Source organism: Guillardia theta (assembly GCF_000315625.1).
Source record: "Guillardia theta CCMP2712 unplaced genomic scaffold GUITHscaffold_55, whole genome shotgun sequence".
Classification (NCBI taxonomy): domain Eukaryota; class Cryptophyceae; order Pyrenomonadales; family Geminigeraceae; genus Guillardia; species Guillardia theta.
In genome coordinates this window covers 255,879-276,732 of record NW_005434619.1, presented here as the reverse complement: position 1 = coordinate 276,732, position 20,854 = coordinate 255,879, and the positions used below count along the sequence as shown (strand labels likewise).

Sequence of the window (20,854 nt, the reverse complement as noted above, 5' to 3'; positions counted from 1 at the left end):
CAGGACAGGACAGGACAGGGCAGGACAGGACAGGACAGGACAGGACAGGACAGGACAGGACAGGACAGGACAGGCCAGGACAGGACAGGCCAGGACAGGACAGGACAGGACAGGACAGGACAGGGCAGGGCAGGGCAGGGCAGGGCAGGGCAGGGCAGGGCAGGGCAGTTAAACAGAGCAGGGCAGGGCAGGACAGGACAGGAAAGAAGAAAGGACAAGGGGAGGAAGAAAGCTTTACGATGGTAGACAGAGAGTGACAGTGACATCGAGAGATAGACAGATAGTGAGAGATAGACAGATAGACAGATAGAGAGAGATAGACAGATAGACAGATAGACAGATAGACAGATAGAGAGGAAGGGCTCGATGGATGAGCCAAAGATATGAGCATGCTTTTTCCTCTCTCTTTCGTTGACTTGCTTTCTCTCTCCTCAGGAACTCTCCATGATGTCTCACTGCAGCAGAACAGAGCAGCTGCGTCAGGGCCTTCGGCCATCCTATTGATCGCAAGTGTCCGAGTCCGCAGAGGATGAAATCTTGGGTCTTCTGCTTGCTGCTCCTGCAGCTCCACCCATGCCGGACTGTAGCTGACGTCATCCCCGAGATCGACACTTCCTACTGCGGCAGGCGCTTCCGGATCTTGTTCCACGTCTCAGAACCCTTTACCATCGTCGATCAGACCCTCTGTACCCCCAGCCCCTTCACGCGCGACACGACGACACTCAAGTGCCCGGCCAAGGCCTTCCGTGGCGATGGCGGGCTGACCTACGACATGATGACGTCACACCTCGCAGGCATCCTGACAGGCTTCTGTGTAGCCAACGGAGCGCCGGAGAGAACGGTCGAGTTTGACTGGTACGTCATTCGCAGCAACCCCAGGTCTGAGGACGCGGTACTGGGCATGATGTGCAACGGAGGCTTCCTCGCCAACGACACGGTCATCAACGTAACGGCTGCGAACCCTTTCTGCCCCTCCCTCTCCTCGTACAATGGGCCAAGTCCCAACGGGACCTGCGACCACGTTGGAGATCCGGCGTGTGTAAGCAGGGGGCCGGACATCATCGCTGGAGCGATCAGGTCGAATCGCTCGTGTGACGAGTGATAGGAGCAGGAGTAGGAGCAGGAGCAAGGGGAAGAGATAGAAGGGGCTGTGATGGTTGAATGCAAAAGAGTGGAAGCAGGATGAAGGAAAACGCTTGTGAGGAACAGCGGTATTAACTGTAAGAGGAGAAGGGACAGCAGCAAAACGACGAGGAGGAGGAGGAGGTCAAGTTAGAGGAGGAGGAGGAGGAGGAGGAGGAGGAGGAGAGTAAGACTAACTAGTGGCATCTGTAGTATCACCAGACAGCGTTACGACCTGCTGGATTTTTCCATGCCGTATTACATCTCTCAGGTGCCGCTGCCATGTTGGCCGCAAGAGCTGAACATGGATGAAACAGCAAGTCACCGTCAAGAGGAAGTCGACCTTCGTCATGAACGTTGAGGTAGTTCTACTCAGCCTGAAGACCGCCGGACCTCTGATGATGCTGCGGCGGGTCCTCAGGGATACCTCAGCATCTTTCAGCCCTTCAGCGGGCTGCTGTGGGCTACGATCTGCATCGAGATCTTGGTAAGTGGCAGCGGCTTGCCGGCTGCCATGAGGATAAGACCCTGCCGCCTTAGATCGTGTGGCTGCTGCTGCTGCTGCTGGAGCGAAACAACGAGGGGATGCTGAAGGGCAGGGCGATGTAGGAGGAGTGACGCCGGAAACTCGATTAGCTAATCTTGGAAGTCAGGTACTACGACGCCTTCTACTGGTCCCTTGCAACAGCGTTTGATCCAGGTGGACTGAATTCATCCTTCTCCTCCTCTACCCCTCCTCCTCCTCCTCCTCCTCCTGCTCTACCCGTCCTTCACCCCTCCTCTACCCTTCCTTCTCCTCCTCCTCCTCCTCCTCGTCCTCCTCCTCGTCTACCCCTCACCCTCCTTATCCTCCTCGTCTACCCCTCCTTATCCTCCTCGTCTACCCCTCCTCCAGTACCACCACCACCCCTCCTCCTCCTCCTCCTCCTCCTCTTCATCATCATCATCATCCTCATCCTCATCCGCATCCTCATCCTCATCCTCATCCTCATCCTCATCCTCATCCTCATCCTCTCCATCCTCCTCCTCCTCCTCCTTCTCCTCCTCGCCTCTGATCTGATTCCTTTCTCTAGGTGCAAGTGGGAAGTCTGCAGAGACCTGGGGGGGGAAGGTGAGAGGTCTTGGTTGCTGTTGGGCTTTGACCCGCCGTCAGATTGTCTTCATCGGTCATTGTCTCTTCATGGTTATCATTGCGGCAACCTACACTGGTATAATGTGAAATCTTTTCCTTCGTCTCCTGCACTGTTCATGTCTCGCTCCCTCCTCCCCTCCTCTTCCTCTCTCCTCTTGTTCTCCTTGTCTCCTCCCTCTCGCCATCTCTCAAACTACTTCCTCCCCCGCATCAAGTATTTCCCTCGGCATTTCTCCTCCTCCTCCCCTTCCGTTCAGCACTCCTCACTCCTCTCAGGTGCTGTCGGAGCATTCCTAAGCGCGAGCGCCGGCTCTCCCGTCATCGAGGGCTTCTTCTCCCTCCAGTCCGGCGCCTTCAGTGTCGTAGTCCCCGGGCCGTCATGGAACAGCTCCGCGGCCCGGCCTGCTTATTTCGGCTCGTACCTAGGGGGGAACTCAGACGACAAGACCCAGTCGAGCCTGCAGTTTGACATCATCCAGGCGAGCATGCGGTCTTCCAGCGCCAACACCTTCAACATCTACACCGTGAAGAGGATGGAGACAGTCCGAGCTGACGGCTCCCTGCTGGACTACAGAAAGGACGACCCTTGCACTATCAAGGGCCTGGTGCTCGGAGCATGGGACTACCTGCTGTGCAAAGCTGGCGATGGCTCGGGGCAGCCGGACGCGCTCATCTACCATGCGCCCCTTGCGATCTACGAGCTGAACCGCCGCCACAGACTGACAGGAAAGTGCGACCTGGTGACTATCGGTCCTCAATTCGAGCCAGGTGAGGAGGAAAAGGGGGAGGGGGAGGGGAAAGGGGGGAGTAAGAAGGGACAAAGAGGAGAGGAGGAGAGGAGGAGGAGAAAAAAGGGGGGCAAAGCTTGTGAGGAAGATACACTATGGAATGCAGGGTTCAAAGCAGGAGAAGAAGAAGGAAGTGTAGACTAGGAGGAGGAGAAGAGGAGGAGGAGGAGGAGGAGGAGCGGGGGCTGAGGGAAGGACGGAACGAGGAGAGCCCGAATCCGGAGATGATGGCTGACTTGCTCCCAGTGGGCTTTGGGCTGGGCTTCCCTAAGAACTCGATCTTCTCCATCCCCTTCTCGCAGGCCATCGACGTGGTTAGGAGCAGCGACGAGATTCAGAACTACTCCTCGACCTATGGCATCCTCCCCAGCGACTCGATCTGCTTCGAGGAGGTCGTTCAAGGTGGCGAGGTCCTCACCGTTAACCAGCTGTCCGGCCTCTTCCTCTTCACCGTCGCCGGCATCTCCTTCGCCTTCATCCAGGGCTACTTCACCCGACTGCGCTGCCCCTACCCCGAAGACTTCGAGGCGGCCGAGTACGACGACGGCAGCCTGTGGTCAGACATACCGGAGGAAGGGCTGGAGGGCAAGGTGGAGGAGCTGCGGAAGAAGGCGGAGAGGATCGTCGAGCTCAGCAAGAAGTACAGCAAGGCATGCAGGACCGGGAAGCCGTTCACGCACAAGATGGAGGAGGAGTCTGAGAGGGATGAGGAGATCGAGCCCAGAGAGATACAAGGGGAGGAGGGACAGTGAGTTGATGAGGAGGGAGGATGATGTAACTAGCTCCATGTTTTACTACTATATCGAAGAGAAGAGAAATATCTCAGTTTGCTTCATTTTCGCTTAGTGGCAAGGGGATTTTCCTTTGCTTCTTGTCCTCTTTCACATCCTCACACTCTGACGGCTTGGACATTCCTGCTCATGCTTGGAAACCTGCCAGGAATTAGACTCCTCCTCCCTCCTCCCTCCTCCCTCCACCCTCCTCCCCCCTCCCTCCTTACCTCAGTGTATCCTCCTCGGAATCCGCATCCATACTCGCAGTTGTAGACCTGCAAGTCAAATCATTCCCCCCCCCACTTCCTCCTGATCGTATCCTCCTCCTTGTGAGTTCCTCTCAATCCTTCACTTTCTACACGTTTCTCTTCTCCTCCATCTTCTCACCCCCTGCGCCGAAAGCTTGTAGGAGAGCGAGCTGCTGCCCAGCGAATAGACCGGAGCTGTGGAGCGATTCAGCTCAACGAACGACAGGAAGGGAACAGATAAGAGCAGACGTCAAAGGCAAGCGGAGGAGAGAAGGCAAGAGCAGGACAGGACAGGGCAGAGACAAGTCCAAGAAGACTGGCAACACGATGATGGAGGAATCCGAGGGGACCAAAAAGAAGTAGAGGAGGAAACAATCTTCACCTCTCTGGACTCCTTGGCAGTAATTCTCATGGACGCTGACCTGTCGCAGCTCGTCAGCCCCCGGCACATCCTCCAGCTCCCCTTACCTGGTAGTAGTCACCAAAGAAGCCGCACTGGAACTTGCAGCAGTAGGGGCCCTGGTGGACAGGTCAGGCACGGAGACGGGAAGTTTGCGGCCTCACCATCCAGTCATCGAACACCGAGCGCGTGAGAGGCCTGACGATAAGTGCCCAGCTCAGTCCCAGCTGATTCCACGAGGAAGGGAGAGAGAGACCTGAGGGGGTAGCTGTTGACGCCTGAGGCGAAGGTCTCGGTGTAGGGAGTAGGCAGCTCTGCGAGCGCATTAGCAGCAGGCGGAGAGGGGAGCAGGAGAGGGAGGAGCTCGCCTGTGGGGATCGTAGGAAGAAGAAATCCTTTCGTGGTGATCTCTGGTGCTGGCGGCTCCTGAACTTCTTCTGACCACCCGAGCGTCACAGAAACTCTACGGTGACGTTCGCCTCCTCCTCACCTGTCTTCTGGGGAGGGGGAGGAAGGAGGAAAGCAGGCGAACGCTCTTCAGTCTCTGTAGGAAATGAGTCACCGTGACTACGTCGATCGCGCACTCACTTGTAGCCGCGGGGATCTCTGGCAACAAGAAATTTTGCTTTGGGCTGACAACAGCGTCCGCCGAATCCTCTAAAAAACGGCAGCTCAGTCAACGGCACTCCATCCTCCTCCTCGCCTTACCCTTCACATTGCTCGATCCCAGCTTGAATCTCTGAGTGGCCTCAGCAACCGGCTGAGCGACGGCGAGTCAGGGGCCCCTCACTCTCATTCACTTTGACTCGCCTGAGTCGTCTTTGACGATGGGACAGAGTCCTCAACAAAGTACTAGAGGAAGCCAAACACGTCAGAGTGCGAACAAACCCTTCGCAACATCAGCTTACAGTCAGAACAGCACTCAGTTTGCCTCCGGGCGCTCTGCTCGATGGGTAGGAAGCGCTCTGTTTCATCACTTTCAGATCTCTGGCTAAATCATCAAGACCTGCATACCCTCTTGAGTGTGAACACTTGCCGGATCTCAGTGCCAGCCAAGGGAACTAAATAAGAGTTTCTAATGTCACACAAGGTTCCGCCAACATGGAAGCGTTACCCAATTTCGAGAGGTTCAACAAGGCCTGATGGGTTGTACTGTGTCAGTTTGACCTCTCCTGCCAACAACGCAGGTCACCTCTCCTAAGAAGTTGCCGTTCCCTGGCTCCGCAACGCTCTTGTCCTCCGAAACATCCCTGGAACCCGACAAAACAGTCAACTCTTTCCCTTATCATCTTAGTCAGGATACCAAACAGTGATCTCCAACTGAGCCAAGTTGATGTCCGGGATGACAAACGTGAAGTTCTCGTCAAAGCGCTGAGTTTCTGAAGCCTTGGTGAGGAACACGGAGCCTTCCACGACTCTCTTCTGCGAGCTACTCGATGTGAGCGATGGCGAAAGCAACAGCATCTGCCATACTTCTCGCAGTGGAGGAGACGAACTTGGACTTTGGACAAAACCTGTGCATTCATCTCGCTGCATGATTCGATGACGAGGCTCAACTTGTCTTTAGGCATCTGGAAAGAGCATCACATCGCTTTCAATTCAAACTGTTGCAAGTTCTGATCCAAGCTCATCTCGAGCTTCCTTGTTCATCCATGCCTCCCCCATGTTCTACTAGAGTCTCCCCCTCCTCCCCCTCCTCTGGGTCCTCCTGTGCACTCAAGGTACTAGAGCCATTGGCCGCCGCCTGACCCATCAACCTGCTGAGGAGGCTCGTAGGAAATCCTTAGGATGATACGGATTGCTCTAGCACCATCATAGAAACAAGGGTCATAGATGGGGTCTTAGTACCGTACCGTCACGGTGAATTCGAATAGTTAAGATGCTAGGGCCCAAACATAGGAAAGGCTAGGACCTGGGTGGTCACAGTGTCGTTAGAGTTAAAAAAGCCGTTACGGACTGAATGAAGAGTCCCAGGCGGCAGTGAGTTGCCACCGGGCCATCGGAAGTTTGCCGCCGGGCCGCTCCCGGAAGGCTAGTCATGCATGATCCGATGATCATGACCCACGGCCGCCGCCCATGACTCTGTAGACTCTCATCATAGTACGGGACGGGGACCTGAACATTGTGGCCCGGGTTGCCGCTCGGACTCCTGACTGTCGGATCATCCAGCCGCGGCCCGTGCCGGGCCCGGCCTCACTGAGTTCTGGACTCGCGGCCGCTCAACCGGAGTTTGAGGATCCAGAGCCCAACGGAAAAGCCGCGGGCCTACGGGAGTCTCAAAGATGGTCATGCGAGGGCATGAGCGAGGGCGGCGATGAGGACGAGGAAGAAGACGAGGAGGTGGGGGACGAGGCTGCCTGGAGCAGGACGACAAGGAGCCTTGGAGGTGCTGCGCTCTGCTGCGGCTGGTGCTGCTGCTGCAAACGATTCACTTGTGGTGAGTGTTTGAACCCTCAAAAAGATGTTCATACGATCCGGAAGCATGCGATGAGAGACAACATGGTGAAGAGACGCGATAGCAGTGACGAGAGTCGAAGCAAGTAGATGTGAAGAGCATGAGAGTCAAGTCACGATCAGATGTGAAAGCACAGGAGCACATTAAATAACGACCCATCTGAAGCTAAAGAAGAGAGTACGTTAGGAGGCTCTGTAGGAGCTCAGCTGCAGCTGGATGAGTTTGAAGGATGATCATGTTGAAGTATCTTGATGCCCTAAAGAGAAGCTAGCATGTCCTGCACAAACATCTGCTTTTCCCTCTCCTTTCTTCTTGATTTACATGTCTCACTACAGTCGCTGCAGATACGCGAGGAGTGACAGTTAGCAAGAGGCGTTGACTAGCGAACTTCGTTTGACCCGCAGCCGTTGGACATGCTGGACACAGCAAACTCAGTGAACCGCGACCGGGAGCTCATCATAGATGAGATCTGTGATGAGTTAAGGAAAGGAGTCTCGCACGCGGTTCGACGATCTCGACCTTGTTGCTGTTGCTGACTTGCCTTTCAGCACGACAAGATGATCAAAGCACACATGCAAGGGAAGATCGAAGCAACAAGTGCCGACCAATTTGGTTCACCGCTGATTGTTTCTGCATCTCAAGGCGGAATGAAAGATGTGAGACTGCCTTCTAACCTCTTCCGCATGGTGAAGATGAACAGGCGGTCCAGCATCTGCTGGCAAGGAACTCCGACATCAACCAGGCGGATGGAGATGGGAGCACAGCCTTGCATTATGCTGTCCTCTTCAACAGACATCAGGTGGAGCAGAGACGTAGGTAGGCGGCAGGGAGCTGACTCGGTTGCTGCAGGTGATACAACTCCTGCTGGACAACAACGCGGACACAGAGGTAGTCAACAACCAAGGTTGCAAACCAGGGCAGATGTCGTTGCACTCGATCTATGAGAACGCCTTCGAGTGTTGCAGACGACAAGTCACCGACACGCTGGTCCGATACCTCTCCATGGACTGGATCCCGCCGAACCTCACGGAGAATGAATGGAAGATGAACTTGACGGACAAGAAGGTGCTGCGGACTGAGATCATTGTCGAGAACGGAAGAAAGACCTTTCGCTGCGAAGAGCTGGAAGTAAGCTCTCCAACAGAAAACATGCTAGAGTACTACACTGGAAAGACGATCTTGATGTTTGCAGCCGAGTTCGGAATGTTCAATGTCGTCAAAGTCCTGCTGAAGCTTCGTGCCGACCCTGCTCTCAAGGACACTACTGATAAAGATGCGCTGGTGACAGCAAAGTTCCAACGCATGTAATTGCAACAGTAACCATGGTCAGCAGACGCTTTCCATCGAGAACAAACACTTTGAGATCGCACATTACATCAACAACCGCCTTCCTGAAGGGTTGAGGCAAGAAATCTTAGATGAGGTGTCATGTTTTCCTGGACGTCTGCAGGACGTGACAGATGGCAGGAAACGAAAGAGCTGAACGACTTGAAGATCCTTTTCAAGCACTTCTGCACGCTAGGGACTAAGGTGCGGACTCTTGTCGTCTTCTGTCTTGTGACGTCGACGGCAGGATCTGGGAGTTCAGGCAGCTCGGACAGGAAGGTCGACCAGTCGTCGCAGCACCATGGACTTCAACGAGTACCTGACGGTCAGTGAGGGGATGAGTTCTGTCTGTGAGTAGCTCATGGCTCAAGTCAGTTCTTCAATGAAGAGAAGCCGCTGAGAGAAACTTCGGTTGGCCCTCGATCAGTTTGACGCTGCTCGAGTTACGCTGACGCGGTCCAAGGTCTCCAAAGACCTGCTGGCTCAAAGCTTCAATGAGCAGATGGAGATGGTTCAGTTCTCGGGCGAATTAGACTGGGTGACCCGCGTGTTGCTCGAGTCGTTGGAATGACATGGATAAAACTGCAGCCGAACTTCAAGCAAGCAGTTCATCGTCTTTGCAGGCTGTTGAAAGTCAAGTCATTCATGGACATTCCGGTGAGACGACGTGACACGAGCTCAAAGTCTGACTGGCCTCTAGCTGAACCAGCTGGTGGATGATCGGTTCAAGACGGCATCATCCGAAACCAAGAGAGAAGCTTTGAAGATCACCAAGACCTCTGAGATGTCTCCGACGTCTTGCAGCGAGCCATGGCCTGACCCCATCGTCAGATACCTGCAGCGAGAACTCTCCATGATGAGGCGACAACTGCAGTCCATGGCAGGGCGAGCCAAAGACGTGACCTCCTGTAACTTTGCCGCCTATGGCGCCGGTGAAGTCTCGTCTGCTATAGGAGGATGAGCGGCTGAGAGAGCGACAGGTGTAACGACGGGGAGGCACACGCTGAAGCGGGAGACGTACGATGTGTACAGGAAGCTGCTGCGAGCTCCGAAGCTCGACCTGGCGGTGAGCTTCAGCTGGTTGAGAGTTGACGTCACGTCTGATACGCTCGCCTCAGGTCCCCGACTTTGTCAAGTCAAAATCTCGTCAGAAGGAAGAGTCTTCCGCCAAGAAATTCTTTAACAAGATCGACAAGGATCGGAGTGGAAATCTAACGCGTGAGAGCACAGCAGCTTGACGGGGCTGAGGGGAATGACCAGTGTGATGCGACAGGATACGAGCTCGAACGAGCGCTGCAAGACTACGGTTTCTCGGAAGGAGATCAGATGAAAGTGAGCAGCCTGCGGCAATGAGGATTTAAGTAACTCGTTGCAGATCTTCGAGTGCATCGATGATGACAAGTCGGGGAGTATCACCTTGCACGAGTTCTTGAAGGGAGTGCTGGAGGGAAATGTTTCATTCGTCGGGAGAACCAGCAAGTCGGAGAAGCAAGAGTCCTTCCTTCAGATAGGTTCACCTGCGACTTGCTCTCCTCAAGCTCTTTGATCCTCCATCACAGGCCTTGAACTCAGCAACCACGCCAACATGAAGGAGACACCTGTACTTGCTTTGACAAGCCGTCACGCCCTTGACCTTGTCGCAGTTCAAAATCCTCTCGGTTTCTCCGGGGTTGTTCGGGCAAATCTTCAAGATCTACTCGGACTACGCATGGAGCGATCGCCTGGTCTCGTTCTCCAAGAGCTCCTGCATCTATTCGGCTCCTCAAGTGTCCGCCATCGCGTCTCCCGTAACCGACGTCTGCCCTCTCCTCCTCTCCCTTGAGCCTCATTCCAGATTCGACGCGTGGAGAAGCGAGTGCTGGGCATTAACACTCGATTTGCTGTCGTGAATCCGTTCGACCCCAGGGTGATGAACCTTGACATGCTCATCGTTACCCGCATGCTCATCTTGACTTGACTCGCTTCAAGGTCCTCGCTGCTACGACCCCAGGGGAGGGCAACTCGCTGCACTCGTCGTTCGAGTCACTGTCGATCCTCTCCCCCTCCTTGGAGTCTTCCATTGCTCGAGAAGACTCCAAGGAGGGGGAGAGGAACGTGACGACCCCTCAGACGCAGAGGAGTCTTGTCTCGACCCCTCTTACGCAGAGGAGTCTTGTCTCGACCCCTCATAGAAGTGTGGTCTCGTCCCCTTCTGCCTTGCCCTCACCCTATCCCAGTAGCCTCCAGAAGCAGGAGAGCATGGTGAGACAGCGTGAGACAGAGGTCGCTGCTCGTGCCTCTGACCTTCTTCTCAGGTGCAAGTGGGGAACACAGATTATCGGGCTCAGTACAAGTCTCTTTCCAATGAGATGAGAAAATCGTTGGGCTCGTCCGCCAGGTTGTCGAGGATGTCGGACAGGAACCTGATCTCCTCGCCCGACGGAAAGCTTCTGTCAGAGCACACTCGCATTACTCTCATCCCTCATCACCTCACCGTGAGCCCCCACCCCTACTCCTCCTCGTTGCCATCGGCTGACGGCATTCCCGCAGATCACCAAGAGCTGCCAGGTGCTTGTTGGCGGTTTGACGCTCGAGGCAGGCAAGACTGTGCTTCAGAGCGCTTCCTTCAACTCGGTAGGCAGTGATCGAGCTGACAAGGGGCTCTAACGATGCTGTGACCTTGCAGATAAAGAAGCACAGGGTCACTCGAGCAGGCTTGTCTCTGCTCAGACGGGTCGTGTTCTCAGCTCTGTCGTTCGGGGCCGGACATTGCGCTGCAGTGACAGACACAGGCCTTGTCTACACGTGGGGTCAAGGAAGATACGGACAGCTGGGTCATGGAGACGACGTGGACAAGATTATCCCGCAGCCCGTCCCGAGGATCAAAGGCGAAGTAAAGTCGGTCTCGGCCGGGTAGTCCTGCCATGATCGGCATCTTCATGGGTGATGATCGAGTTTCTCGCAGCTTCTATCATACAGTCGCTGTCACTCACCACGGCGCTCTCTTCACATGGGGAGATGGCAAGGAAGGGAAGCTGGGACACAATGACAACGCACAGAGGTTGATCCCGACGCTGGTCGCTGCGTTCATAGAATGGGTACAACCTGCCATGCTCTTGGGCTCATCTCAGTGAGCTGCTCGCAGGGCATGCCGGTCGCTGCTGCGCAGGCAGGAGGGTCACACACGCTCGTGCTAAACAGGAGAGGTCAGGTCTTCTCCTTCGGGTCTGGTGACTCAGGACGACTAGGGCATGGTATCCCCCCTCCTCCCGTTGGCAGCAGCTCCTGACCGGCGTTTCGGCAGGGAACGATAACGACCAATGGAGCCCCACCTTCCTATCAGCCCTCGAGTCTGAGAGATGCGTCAGTATCGCAGCAGGCTTCGCTCACTCAGTGGCTCTCACTGATCAGGGCCAAATCTACACGTGGGGATGCGGGAAGCTCGGGAGGCTGGGGCATGGATCAGACTCTGATGAGGTATGCCAGGCTCCTTCCTTCCTCCCCCTTCAGCCGGGTGATCCTGTTCCTCCCAGGTCCTGCCGAGGAAGCTCGCGCTGATCTCGCATGACACGATCAAGGCCATTGCAGTGGCGGCCGGGGAGGCTCACACCTGCATCTTCCGGTCAGAAGGCTCGCTCATCACCCTCGGACGGGTGTCGCATGGCCGCATGGCGGAAGGAAGCTGTGCTCAAGACATGCTCGACACTCTCCACACCGCCATCAGCCGTCAGTCCAGCAACGACTGGCATCACTTTCCTTCGTAGCTGGCCTGACGAGTTTCAGGCGATAGTAAGTTCCGGTCGGAGTCTTGTAAGATATGTAGAGTTTAGGACGTGCTTTTGAGATTTTAATGTTTGGGTCACCGTTGGTCACCGTGGCAGTATCACTTAACCGTGGCACTAACTAGTAACCACGGCTCCGGTCATCAAGGTGGGCCGGGCCGGGCGCCGGGCGGGCCCCGGGGCCGGGGGCAGCACTGAGCTATTGCCATGATGACTGAGAGTCGGAGCCCGGCGATGAGTCCGCAGCTGTAGCCTTGCTTCCCGGAAGAATAGTGGTGTAGTTTATTTCCAATTTTTATTGTAGAAATCAATTTCTCGCTCTACCAGAAATAAAAAGTAATTGAGCCTTTTATAGAAAATTGTTTGGTTGCAGTACCAACAAGCCAGGTAATTATTTAACGGTAGTACCTGATGGTTGTACGACAGAGATCACTTTTTGGGGGAGGTGGGTGGCAATGCCAAACTACCTCGGCACTTAAAAGTGACACTGAAGGGGTGGGGTACAGTTTGAATGTACCAGGGGTAGGGGTAAGCAAGGAGCTGTTGATGATGGTAGGTGTATTTGTGAGAGGGCACAGTCCTGGTTTGATGCCTCTCTGTACCACTGGCAAGCAGGAATGAGCTCATTAGGTGGGTGGGTGGGTGGGTTAGCGAGTGGGTGGGTAGGGGCGGGCGCTTCGTGGTGATGAACAGGTTGGGGTAGTCATTCAAAGTGCTCAGGGTAGGGGTGGTCGACCCTAGGAAATGCTCATTCGAGAATTCAAAGGGCCGTCGCCCCAAGAAAAGAAACCAGAGAGGGTCCAGGTCGGAAGGCTTGTTGAAATTGCATCTTGAAATTTCACATGTCAACTTCACTGCTGAGAAATAATCATTCAATATTTCGGGGCGTAGCACCAAAAGGTGTGTAGCAATCAAGGGGAACAGGAAAAATTCCTTGACCACTGCCGGGAGATCGGATGGGAGGGAGGCTGGAGGGATGGCAAATGGAGATGAAGAAGAGACGAGGGAGACGAGAAAGAAAGTGAAACGATGATCACAAGATTGAAGCAAACAAAGATCACAAAATGCGTTGTCGCAAATGCAAATAAGATCTTTACAGTGAGTTGATAGATGTACGCGTAGCAAGCCATCACGAAGGATTCAAAGTGGTGTAAGATGGCAGAGAAGAGAGCCAAGTCGCGTGTGATGTCTCAGAGGTCTCAGGACAGCCTTAAGAAAGTGTCAAGTTGAACAAGCGTGATCAAAGGGAGCTTGTAGGGAATATGCGGTTGCAGAATCGACCCCAAGCTGGCGCACGAGGGAGCGTGAATGTAGGACATGAGTTGTTGAAACGGGGGTTGCCGGATGTGATGAAATGTTTGTGAGTTTTTTGAGTTTGCATCAAGTTGTAGATAAAGGTTTAGAAAGTATAGATGACATGTTACAAGCTTTGTTGAGCATGATGGATGTCGAAAGCTAGAACTGTTTGTCCGAGATTTATTTTGAGAAGAATATTTGTGAGGAGAAACGAGATCGAAAAAGCGTTGAACGAGATTGAAAAAGCGTTAGTCAAAATCTCTCAGTTGTCCTTTTTGACTTCAGGTCTTGTGTTCTGCTTAATTTTTATTCCAGCTGTGATAATCACCAGCTTCAATCTGTTTATGTTGATGCAGTCTTTGTTGAGATTTATCTTCAGGTTGTATTCAAGTGATGCCCAATCTCCCTCCTGGATTTGCCCCCCATCATCTGGGACCACCGCCTCGTCGTGGTCCAGGTCCGACCGTACAGTCTGCTCCTCCTCCTCCTCCTCCCCCTCAAGTGACACAGAGTGTCATGCAAATGACGAAGCCAGCAACGAATGTTCCAATGAATCCGCAGCAATTCATGCCATCGTACACTCCGTACATGGAAAATCAGACGACCATGCCTCTCTCTGTGAACCGAGCGACAACAAATACTCCGACTGTCATTCCTCCTCAGCAGCCTATCAATCCAGGGTTTTCTCCTGTGACAAGCGAAGTTCCAACTTTCAACAGGCAGCAACCCAATTTTATGATGAATTCAATGCCTCAAACTACAAACTTCGCTCCTGCTCCGCAGAACCCTGCTCATATCGGGGGTGGTTTCGCAACAGTGTCGCCTGAGGTTGAATATCAAAAGCAAAATTCATTCCCGAACATGTACGTTTCAAATCCAAATGGCTTCCAGCAACAGAACCATAACGCAGGTTCTTGGCAAGAGGCTGACAATGCTCGTTTATATTCGAGCACAACAGTACAAAACACTGAGATTGGAATCTACAGTAGCAACTCCAACAATTTGCACAGCAAAGGAATGAATGGACAGCCAAAGAAGCGTGTTGGATTTGCTCCTGCTCATGAAGACATAACACTGAAAGAGAACGAATATGGAGACGGTGACAACGCTTTGGAGGAAGAAACATCGTCTATCAGGTACGAGGCCGACCGCATCGCACAGAGGTTGATGCAGACAGAGCAAGAACTGGACAGGCTGAAGAAACAAGGAGATCTCATCGGCGAGAGCCTTCGAAAGCAGAAGCTCATGGACGTTGATTCCTTGCAAGATTATTACACCGGACGAACGAATGTCAACCATGCAGATCCGAGACTTGAGCAGCATCAACCATCAAACCTATTCAGAGAGGAATTGTCCCCGACAAGTGCTACAGGAAACACGCCTGCCGTGACTTTCCCTGCCGGCTCCAGCAACAATACATGGACGGAGCCAAAGCCGAACGAGATGGAGGATAGCATCAACAGTATGAATGAGGAACTCAAGAAGACGATGATCAGCGATGATGAGTGTCAATCACTCGGGCTTCCGAAGGGCACCATGTGGTTCGATGGAAGTGCAGCGCAAATGCAAATGATTCAGCAGCAGCTAGCGGAATCTCAGGCTCAAAATGGGGATAGAAGCCCTTCCAAATCGAATTCGGCTACCATGCTATCGATTCCGCGTCAAGAAGCAATCCAACATTTCCATCAAATCAATCTCTCTCCAGACAACTGCTCTCAGAACGATCTTTTGATGACGTATAAGAGACTGGCACCACCTTTGCACCCTAATGTCCAAGGCTCTCCGGACAAGCTTCAACACCTTACTGATTCTATAAGAATTTGCGAAGGATATCTTGAATGGCAAAAGCAGGGTTCTCAAGCCTCGGAGTCCAAGATATTATATGCAAAGGTAGAGGCAATGACTTATTTCGATCAAGTGTTCTTCGCTCAGGCCAAGCATGCGAACATCAAGGTGACAGTCAAAGCATGCTTCGTCCAACAGCTGATGAGACTGTTTGATCAGGTGAATCTGGGCGTTTCCTTGGAGGACCTTTTGAACGGTCACAGCGCCGTCTTCGAGTTCGAGCGGAAGGCTCACAATATTGGTGGAGAGCCCGTGCAGGAGCGGTGTCAGCTGCAAGTCGACGTAGTTCCAGGTACGGTGCTTTGAGCTTGTCGTCTCGATGACCCGAGGGGTAGGAATGCGGAATGGCACTACTTTCACGTTTCCGTGCGAGGGAGATGATGCACCAGGCTACATTCCTGGAGATGTCATCGTGATCCTTTCTTTGGAACAAGCGGACAACTTGAATTGCGTAGGAGATGATGTTGAGACGGAGATAACTGTAAGCAAGACAGGCCAAGTGCTAGTTCAAGCTTGACGAATGCTGCAGATTCCACTTGTCGATGCAATCTTCGGTGTCAATGTAAGCAATCTTTTCTGCAGGATTCATCTTGTGATAATTTCATGCAGCTTGGTACTGTAAATAGTCTTACCAACGAGCCTCTTGCAATGTGAGCTTCAGATGTAGAATACTCCAACATCTGACCATGTTGGGATCAACAGCCATTTGCGTGAACCACAAGTGATCCAACCAGAAACAAAATTTCGAATTGCCGGTGAAGGCCTACCAAAGCAAGAGAATCCGAGTGAGCGTGGGGACCTCATCGTGAAGGTCTGTGCGTGCTTCCAACGCTGTTGATTGCTGACATTGCATGCCAGATTCATGTCAGCATACCGCAACCGCCCGTCTCTGAAGAAGACAGGAATGCTTTGGCAAACCTTCTCCAGGACGGATCACCAACGAACAAGCGACTTTCTGTTACAGGTATTTGTTTCCAACTTTATCATCAACGGACGTGATTTTTCTCCTTTAGGAGCAAGGCCTATCGAGCTTTTGAAAGCCTGAAACAATACTTGCTGAACCTTACAAGTGCAACTTCCGAATCATCTAGTAGAGAAGAGTGCGAAGCACCAAAGCAAATGATAGTGACAGAGTGGAGAGCATGGCTATAAAGAATTTCATTAACACAGCCAAGCCGATGCTTAACTCGTCTATCTGAAGCGTCTGAGGGAGACGGAGTTGTGCTTCTTCCATACAGCACGGCGGGAAGGCATAAATCTGAAGCAAGTTTAGCGCACAGAAATCTAACAGAGAGATGAAGAAAGCACCTGTGATTGCCGTGTCCTCTGGCAACACCACGTCCCTTCCTTCCAGCAGCTGTGAGACCACGGAGCTCTCTGTGCTTCATCTTGGCACTGCAGATCCAGTTGAGGCGAGGATCGTTGCGGACGACGCGGTGAGCAGGATCAACAAGGATAACTTCGTAGAACTTGTACATGCCATCCTGGGCAACCCAGTAGGAGTTGAGGACACGGAGGTCTCCGCATCTGCGACCGACACGCTCTTCGGCAAGGGATCGGAGGTTGCGGGTGCACTTGAACTTGTTGATGGCACCAGAGCTCTTGGGCTTACCCCACACGGTACCCTTGTGAACAGGCCTCTTCCTGCTTCCACGGCGAACGCGAACACGGTAGATGACAATGCCCTGCTTGGCCTTGTATCCCAACCTGTCAAGAGCGTGTGAATCATAGTGCTTCTTGCATGTTGGTCAAAGTGATGACATGTACACGCACAACTAACACCATGGCAACAACAGAGAATTCATTCCCCAATGTACGGTAGGAGACAGGATTCCTCCGTGCAACCATAGCAATCAGAGACACAGGAGTCACAGCGGTACATGGTAAACAAATAGCATGATATCGCCAAGGGGCACCCCATCAACAAAATCGTCGAGATTCAAACCGCATATATAAAAAACATCTAGAAACATGTTTCGATCTCTGAACAGAAATGATACACGTGAAATATTCACTGAAAGATCCATTTTTGATGCGATCATACGCGACAACATGGAATTTCTCCATCGTCCTGTTATCTCACCTCCTGGCCTTGTCCGGGCGGGTTGGGCGAGTGCATCTGTGGATAGCAGGGAGCTGCCTGTACTCCCACACTCTCACGCGGGAGAGGAAGCGAAGCACATCGCTCTGCTTCTTCTTCCAAAGCTCCTCCATGTACTTGTACGCACCCATGGCGGCGGCTCGTGCGGTGGGCGCTTGGGTGGACCACCGGTGTCTTTGACCACAAATTGCTCGGGGTACTGCGCCGTCTGCGAAAGAGGGTGGGTGGATACATGATTGAAACCTGGTGGGGGGTGAAAAACCGTTCTGCTTGGGGGTACTTTTAATAGTCATTTACACGGGTCATCAAGACTTTTTGTCAATACTTCGGGGTAGTCGTTGTCGGGGTGGTGCGTTTGGAGGGTGGTTGATAACTGCGCGTGCAAGGAAAAAAAAGATTAGCTTAGTTTAGGTTATTGAGAACTAAATTGAACCTAAACTTACCGGGCCTGACGGGCCGGGATGCTGAACACTACAAAATGCAATTAGCTCATTCATTTCCAAACATTTTTACTCATCGACTGAGGGGCCATGGGTACTCATCAAAATAGATGGGTGGGGTAGTCACCACACGGGTACTTGATACGAATCATTCATTTCCAATCAGGGGGTACTGTGACGGTATCTAATGACCCACCACCCTAATCGAGAAGCGAAGAAGATGCTGGAGTAGCGCTGCAAGCATCGTACGGACACGAGCTGTTCTTGCGGTGAGAAGGTGAAGAAAAGAAGGGACAACAAGACAACAAGACAACAAGACAACAAGACAACAAGACAACAAGACAACAAGACAACAAGACAACAAGACAAGAAGAACACTATATTGTGAGGCAAGATCAAGGTAGTTTCGATCATGGTCAAAGACCATGATGCAAACCCGGACGAGGTGGTTGTCAATGTCGAAGTCAAGGAGGGTGCGGCTCCAACAACAATCCAAGATCAGGATGATAATGGTGGATCGTCGGCTTTAGCAGATGAAAATGAGGACATTGTCTCGGTACAACATTCCGGCATTGTTGAAGGTCGCCAGGACATGGTTGAAACTGGCCAACTGGAACATGCTACACATTTGCAGCCAAGCTCAAGACACGATTTCATGAGTCTTCTTCGAAGCTCGATCGATCGTTCTTCATGGCTCGCCTCGTGGATGGGCAGGTAGAGTTGCAAGAGTGTTGGTGATGCTTCTCACTGTTCACATTCCAGCGACGTTACGAACAGACCCCTGTCGAGGGAGGAGGCCCGATCCGGTAATGCTGACGATGTCTGTGATATTGGCTGTTGACATGCCGCTTTCAGCAAGCCAGGAGGCGCAGAATGTCAACGGAAACCGGGGATGGTTTGCAGCCATGATGCCTGCACTTCCTTCTATGGAATGGAGCGTTCGAAGTAAGACTGTGCGCAAGCATGCATCATGTTGTCTTTCATGTGCTCTGGCGTCCTTGTTCTGCTTCCTCTATGTTCCCTCGAAGGAAGTTGTGTCGTCCTCCCCTCTAGTGCGCACATTAAGCCGGCCGGGTCTAAGGCGTTAGCCTCTGAGGACGCGGTGACTATGCCTTGAGTCAAGTGCGAAATTGTTTCTGTGGTGGATGCATCTCATGGATAAGTGTGACCTGCACCCTACCGAAGGCTCGTTCCTTGCAGAAGATATCTAGACCTGATGCAAATTCGTTCCCTCTTGTTACTTGATGTGTATCGAGGGGTTGATGTACTGCTCTGCTGTTGTTGTGTTGTGTGCATGTACTGATCGGAATGTTCATTCAGGGGCGGAGCAGGCCGAAGGGCCGAAGGAGGATACTGCGAGCCCAGTCGCGAAGATCGCGAGGGACATCAAAGCTGATGACGAGGCCTATATGAAACGGGACGAGCAAGAGAAGATTAGTGATGACCAGACGTCTGCTAGCAAGGCAGATCAGCCGTCAGCCACTCACGAAAAGGCCGCGGAGGAAGCAAGGGATTCTGAGCCTGCAGAGTTGGATCAGGGCGAGTCAGAGGCGGCGACGGGGCAAGAGGAGGAGCAGGAGATGTGCCTTCCTCTGAGCTTCTCCACCGCATACTCCAACATCAAGGAGGAGCTGTTTGGGACCACAGAGCATCTGCAGAGATTCAAGAGACCTGTCCGGCGAGCATGGATGAAGAATTTCATTGATGCGAAAGAGGACCATGACTTGTACAAGCCTGGAAGGGTGAGGATGTGCAACACCGAAGTTTGCAACGTCATGATCGTCGGAGTCATCCTCCTCGCCGGGTTTGGGCTGCATATCCTTCTATCCACTCTTGTTTTCCCTTTGCATGTACAGTAGCAAAGTTGTCTGTATAGGTTTTATTCTTTCCTGTTATCATTTACAAGGCGATGTACATTATTTGCTTGTTGAGACGTGGCCGTCGTCAAGACTGTCGTACGATTGGAGCAACAGTTTTGAATCCTCTCCTGCGGTCAAAGCCAGCGGTCTGGTTCCGGTGTCTCCTATGTTCCTTCTCACTTCTGTCACCCAAGTAGCCCTGGCCCCTGTCCAGGTCTCCTCAGCTACGTTCCAGCCCCCATCCCCTCCCCTCTCCCCTCACCCACGTTCCTATCCCCTCTCCTCTTACTCACATTCATCGCTCCATATAGACGCATTGATCTCTACCAACGTACCAGGCCGTTGAGGGCCCCACCATTCTACCGCCTGTAATCGCCGTTATCCCTCCTCCTCTTCCTCCTTCTCCTTCTCCTCCACATTCCTCTCCCTCCTCCCATGCACCCTCCCCTGCTTTCCCTACCCTACCCAGCCACTCACGCCTCCTTTTGCTGCTCCTTGGGCCCGTTGCTTCCGCCCAAACACTCTTTATCAACTCTCTCCTCCCCCTACCTTGATGTACTGATGACATCCTGTATACAGAGAGCAGTTTGCAGGACGTACACTGATCGCACAAGGCGCAATGAAGGCGAGGAAAAGAAACCAAACGATCAGATCGACAAGTTCACGTTGCCCGACCTCACCTTGTCGTTATCGCTCCTTCAGAGCATTTCTATCGCATCCCCATCAGCTCTCATCACAGTCGGCTACTGCCCACCTGGAACGTGCAGTTCCATGCTGTGACGTTGGAGTTGGCGTCGACGAGGAGCCCGTAGCTGCCGATGTGGTGGACGTGGGATCGAGACATGATTCCCTTGCTGTTGCCTGCGAGGACGCGGCTGCTGAGGGAGAGGAGAGGAACAACGAAAGATAGCAAAAGAAGAACAGGAGCAAGTGAAGCAACCCTCGAACAAGGGGAAGAAACAAGTCTTGAAACTGAAGGGAGAGGGGGAGAAGGAGAGAGGCGAGAGGAGGAGGGAGGGAGGAGAACACTAAACTCTCTCACCGTAGAAGCGAGCTCCTCCGAATTCAGCAAACGACATCACGCAGTCTCTTACCATCACCATTGTGTCGTCGGTAACGCTCATGACGTTTGTCGCCTGCCTCCCTGGGTCACGAGGAGGAGGAGGTTGACATCTCCTCTACCTTGAATATCTTCTTGCCGCATCCTCCCAGTCCGCATCTCTCAACGATGGCGCGAGCCTGCTGGCAGACGAGCAGCGACACGCCTCCAAGTGACCTCAGCTGCGCCAGCAGTCACTCCCCCAGCTT

At 53.0% G+C, this 20,854-nt stretch overlaps 7 protein-coding genes across 7 annotated transcripts in view; 4 read left to right on the top strand and 3 right to left on the bottom strand.

Moving 5' to 3' along the window:
- Nucleotides 1-529: 529 nt before the first annotated feature.
- Nucleotides 530-3,794, top strand: GUITHDRAFT_111915 (hypothetical protein; the record flags this gene model as incomplete). Its single annotated transcript, XM_005828985.1, has 10 exons — nucleotides 530-1,077; nucleotides 1,336-1,393; nucleotides 1,440-1,484; nucleotides 1,544-1,609; nucleotides 1,663-1,727; nucleotides 1,776-1,822; nucleotides 2,196-2,233; nucleotides 2,276-2,330; nucleotides 2,531-3,022; nucleotides 3,289-3,794. The coding sequence occupies 10 exons, from the start codon at nucleotides 530-532 to the stop codon at nucleotides 3,792-3,794; spliced, it is 1,920 nt and encodes a 639-aa protein (XP_005829042.1).
- A 129-nt stretch (nucleotides 3,795-3,923) lies between these two features.
- GUITHDRAFT_111914 (hypothetical protein) lies at nucleotides 3,924-6,034 on the bottom strand (the record flags this gene model as incomplete). The annotated part of the gene is made up of 15 exons (XM_005828984.1): nucleotides 3,924-3,974; nucleotides 4,043-4,090; nucleotides 4,203-4,258; nucleotides 4,446-4,485; nucleotides 4,532-4,582; nucleotides 4,628-4,661; nucleotides 4,720-4,900; nucleotides 4,954-5,007; nucleotides 5,052-5,120; nucleotides 5,172-5,223; nucleotides 5,478-5,524; nucleotides 5,578-5,602; nucleotides 5,656-5,713; nucleotides 5,767-5,892; nucleotides 5,937-6,034. 15 exons carry the CDS (start codon nucleotides 6,032-6,034, stop codon nucleotides 3,924-3,926), a joined length of 990 nt encoding a protein of 329 aa, XP_005829041.1.
- Nucleotides 6,035-9,691: 3,657 nt separating this feature from the next.
- GUITHDRAFT_95823 (hypothetical protein) lies at nucleotides 9,692-12,105 on the top strand. Its single transcript, XM_005828983.1, has 12 exons — nucleotides 9,692-9,755; nucleotides 9,804-9,844; nucleotides 9,888-10,031; nucleotides 10,079-10,150; nucleotides 10,213-10,485; nucleotides 10,539-10,718; nucleotides 10,774-10,857; nucleotides 10,910-11,136; nucleotides 11,189-11,321; nucleotides 11,369-11,477; nucleotides 11,528-11,700; nucleotides 11,757-12,105. Exons 2-12 carry the CDS (start codon nucleotides 9,830-9,832, stop codon nucleotides 11,985-11,987), a joined length of 1,641 nt encoding a protein of 546 aa, XP_005829040.1. The 5' UTR covers nucleotides 9,692-9,755; nucleotides 9,804-9,829; the 3' UTR covers nucleotides 11,988-12,105.
- Nucleotides 12,106-14,162: 2,057 nt separating this feature from the next.
- On the top strand, nucleotides 14,163-16,191 carry GUITHDRAFT_141531 (hypothetical protein; the record flags this gene model as incomplete). Its single annotated transcript, XM_005828982.1, has 8 exons — nucleotides 14,163-15,254; nucleotides 15,306-15,438; nucleotides 15,482-15,627; nucleotides 15,676-15,708; nucleotides 15,756-15,796; nucleotides 15,849-15,957; nucleotides 16,005-16,110; nucleotides 16,160-16,191. 8 exons carry the CDS (start codon nucleotides 14,163-14,165, stop codon nucleotides 16,189-16,191), a joined length of 1,692 nt encoding a protein of 563 aa, XP_005829039.1.
- A 95-nt stretch (nucleotides 16,192-16,286) lies between these two features.
- On the bottom strand, nucleotides 16,287-17,393 carry RPL15e (large subunit ribosomal protein L15e, cytoplasmic). Its single transcript, XM_005828981.1, has 3 exons — nucleotides 17,230-17,393; nucleotides 16,455-16,853; nucleotides 16,287-16,404 (listed from the first exon to the last, which is right to left on the bottom strand). The coding sequence occupies exons 1-3, from the start codon at nucleotides 17,376-17,378 to the stop codon at nucleotides 16,338-16,340; spliced, it is 615 nt and encodes a 204-aa protein (XP_005829038.1). The 5' UTR covers nucleotides 17,379-17,393; the 3' UTR covers nucleotides 16,287-16,337.
- Nucleotides 17,394-18,099: 706 nt separating this feature from the next.
- Nucleotides 18,100-19,546, top strand: GUITHDRAFT_111910 (hypothetical protein; the record flags this gene model as incomplete). Its single annotated transcript, XM_005828980.1, has 5 exons — nucleotides 18,100-18,268; nucleotides 18,322-18,401; nucleotides 18,450-18,493; nucleotides 18,543-18,625; nucleotides 19,008-19,546. The coding sequence occupies 5 exons, from the start codon at nucleotides 18,100-18,102 to the stop codon at nucleotides 19,544-19,546; spliced, it is 915 nt and encodes a 304-aa protein (XP_005829037.1).
- A 676-nt stretch (nucleotides 19,547-20,222) lies between these two features.
- Nucleotides 20,223-20,854, bottom strand: part of GUITHDRAFT_111909 (hypothetical protein) — a gene marked incomplete at both ends in the record, with an annotated part of 3,377 nt that continues 2,745 nt past the window's right edge. Inside the window, 4 exons of the mRNA XM_005828979.1 lie at nucleotides 20,223-20,255; nucleotides 20,301-20,407; nucleotides 20,589-20,682; nucleotides 20,729-20,827. Coding sequence (XP_005829036.1) covers nucleotides 20,223-20,255; nucleotides 20,301-20,407; nucleotides 20,589-20,682; nucleotides 20,729-20,827 — 333 coding nt within the window. The remainder of the gene's footprint in view (nucleotides 20,256-20,300; nucleotides 20,408-20,588; nucleotides 20,683-20,728; nucleotides 20,828-20,854) is intronic.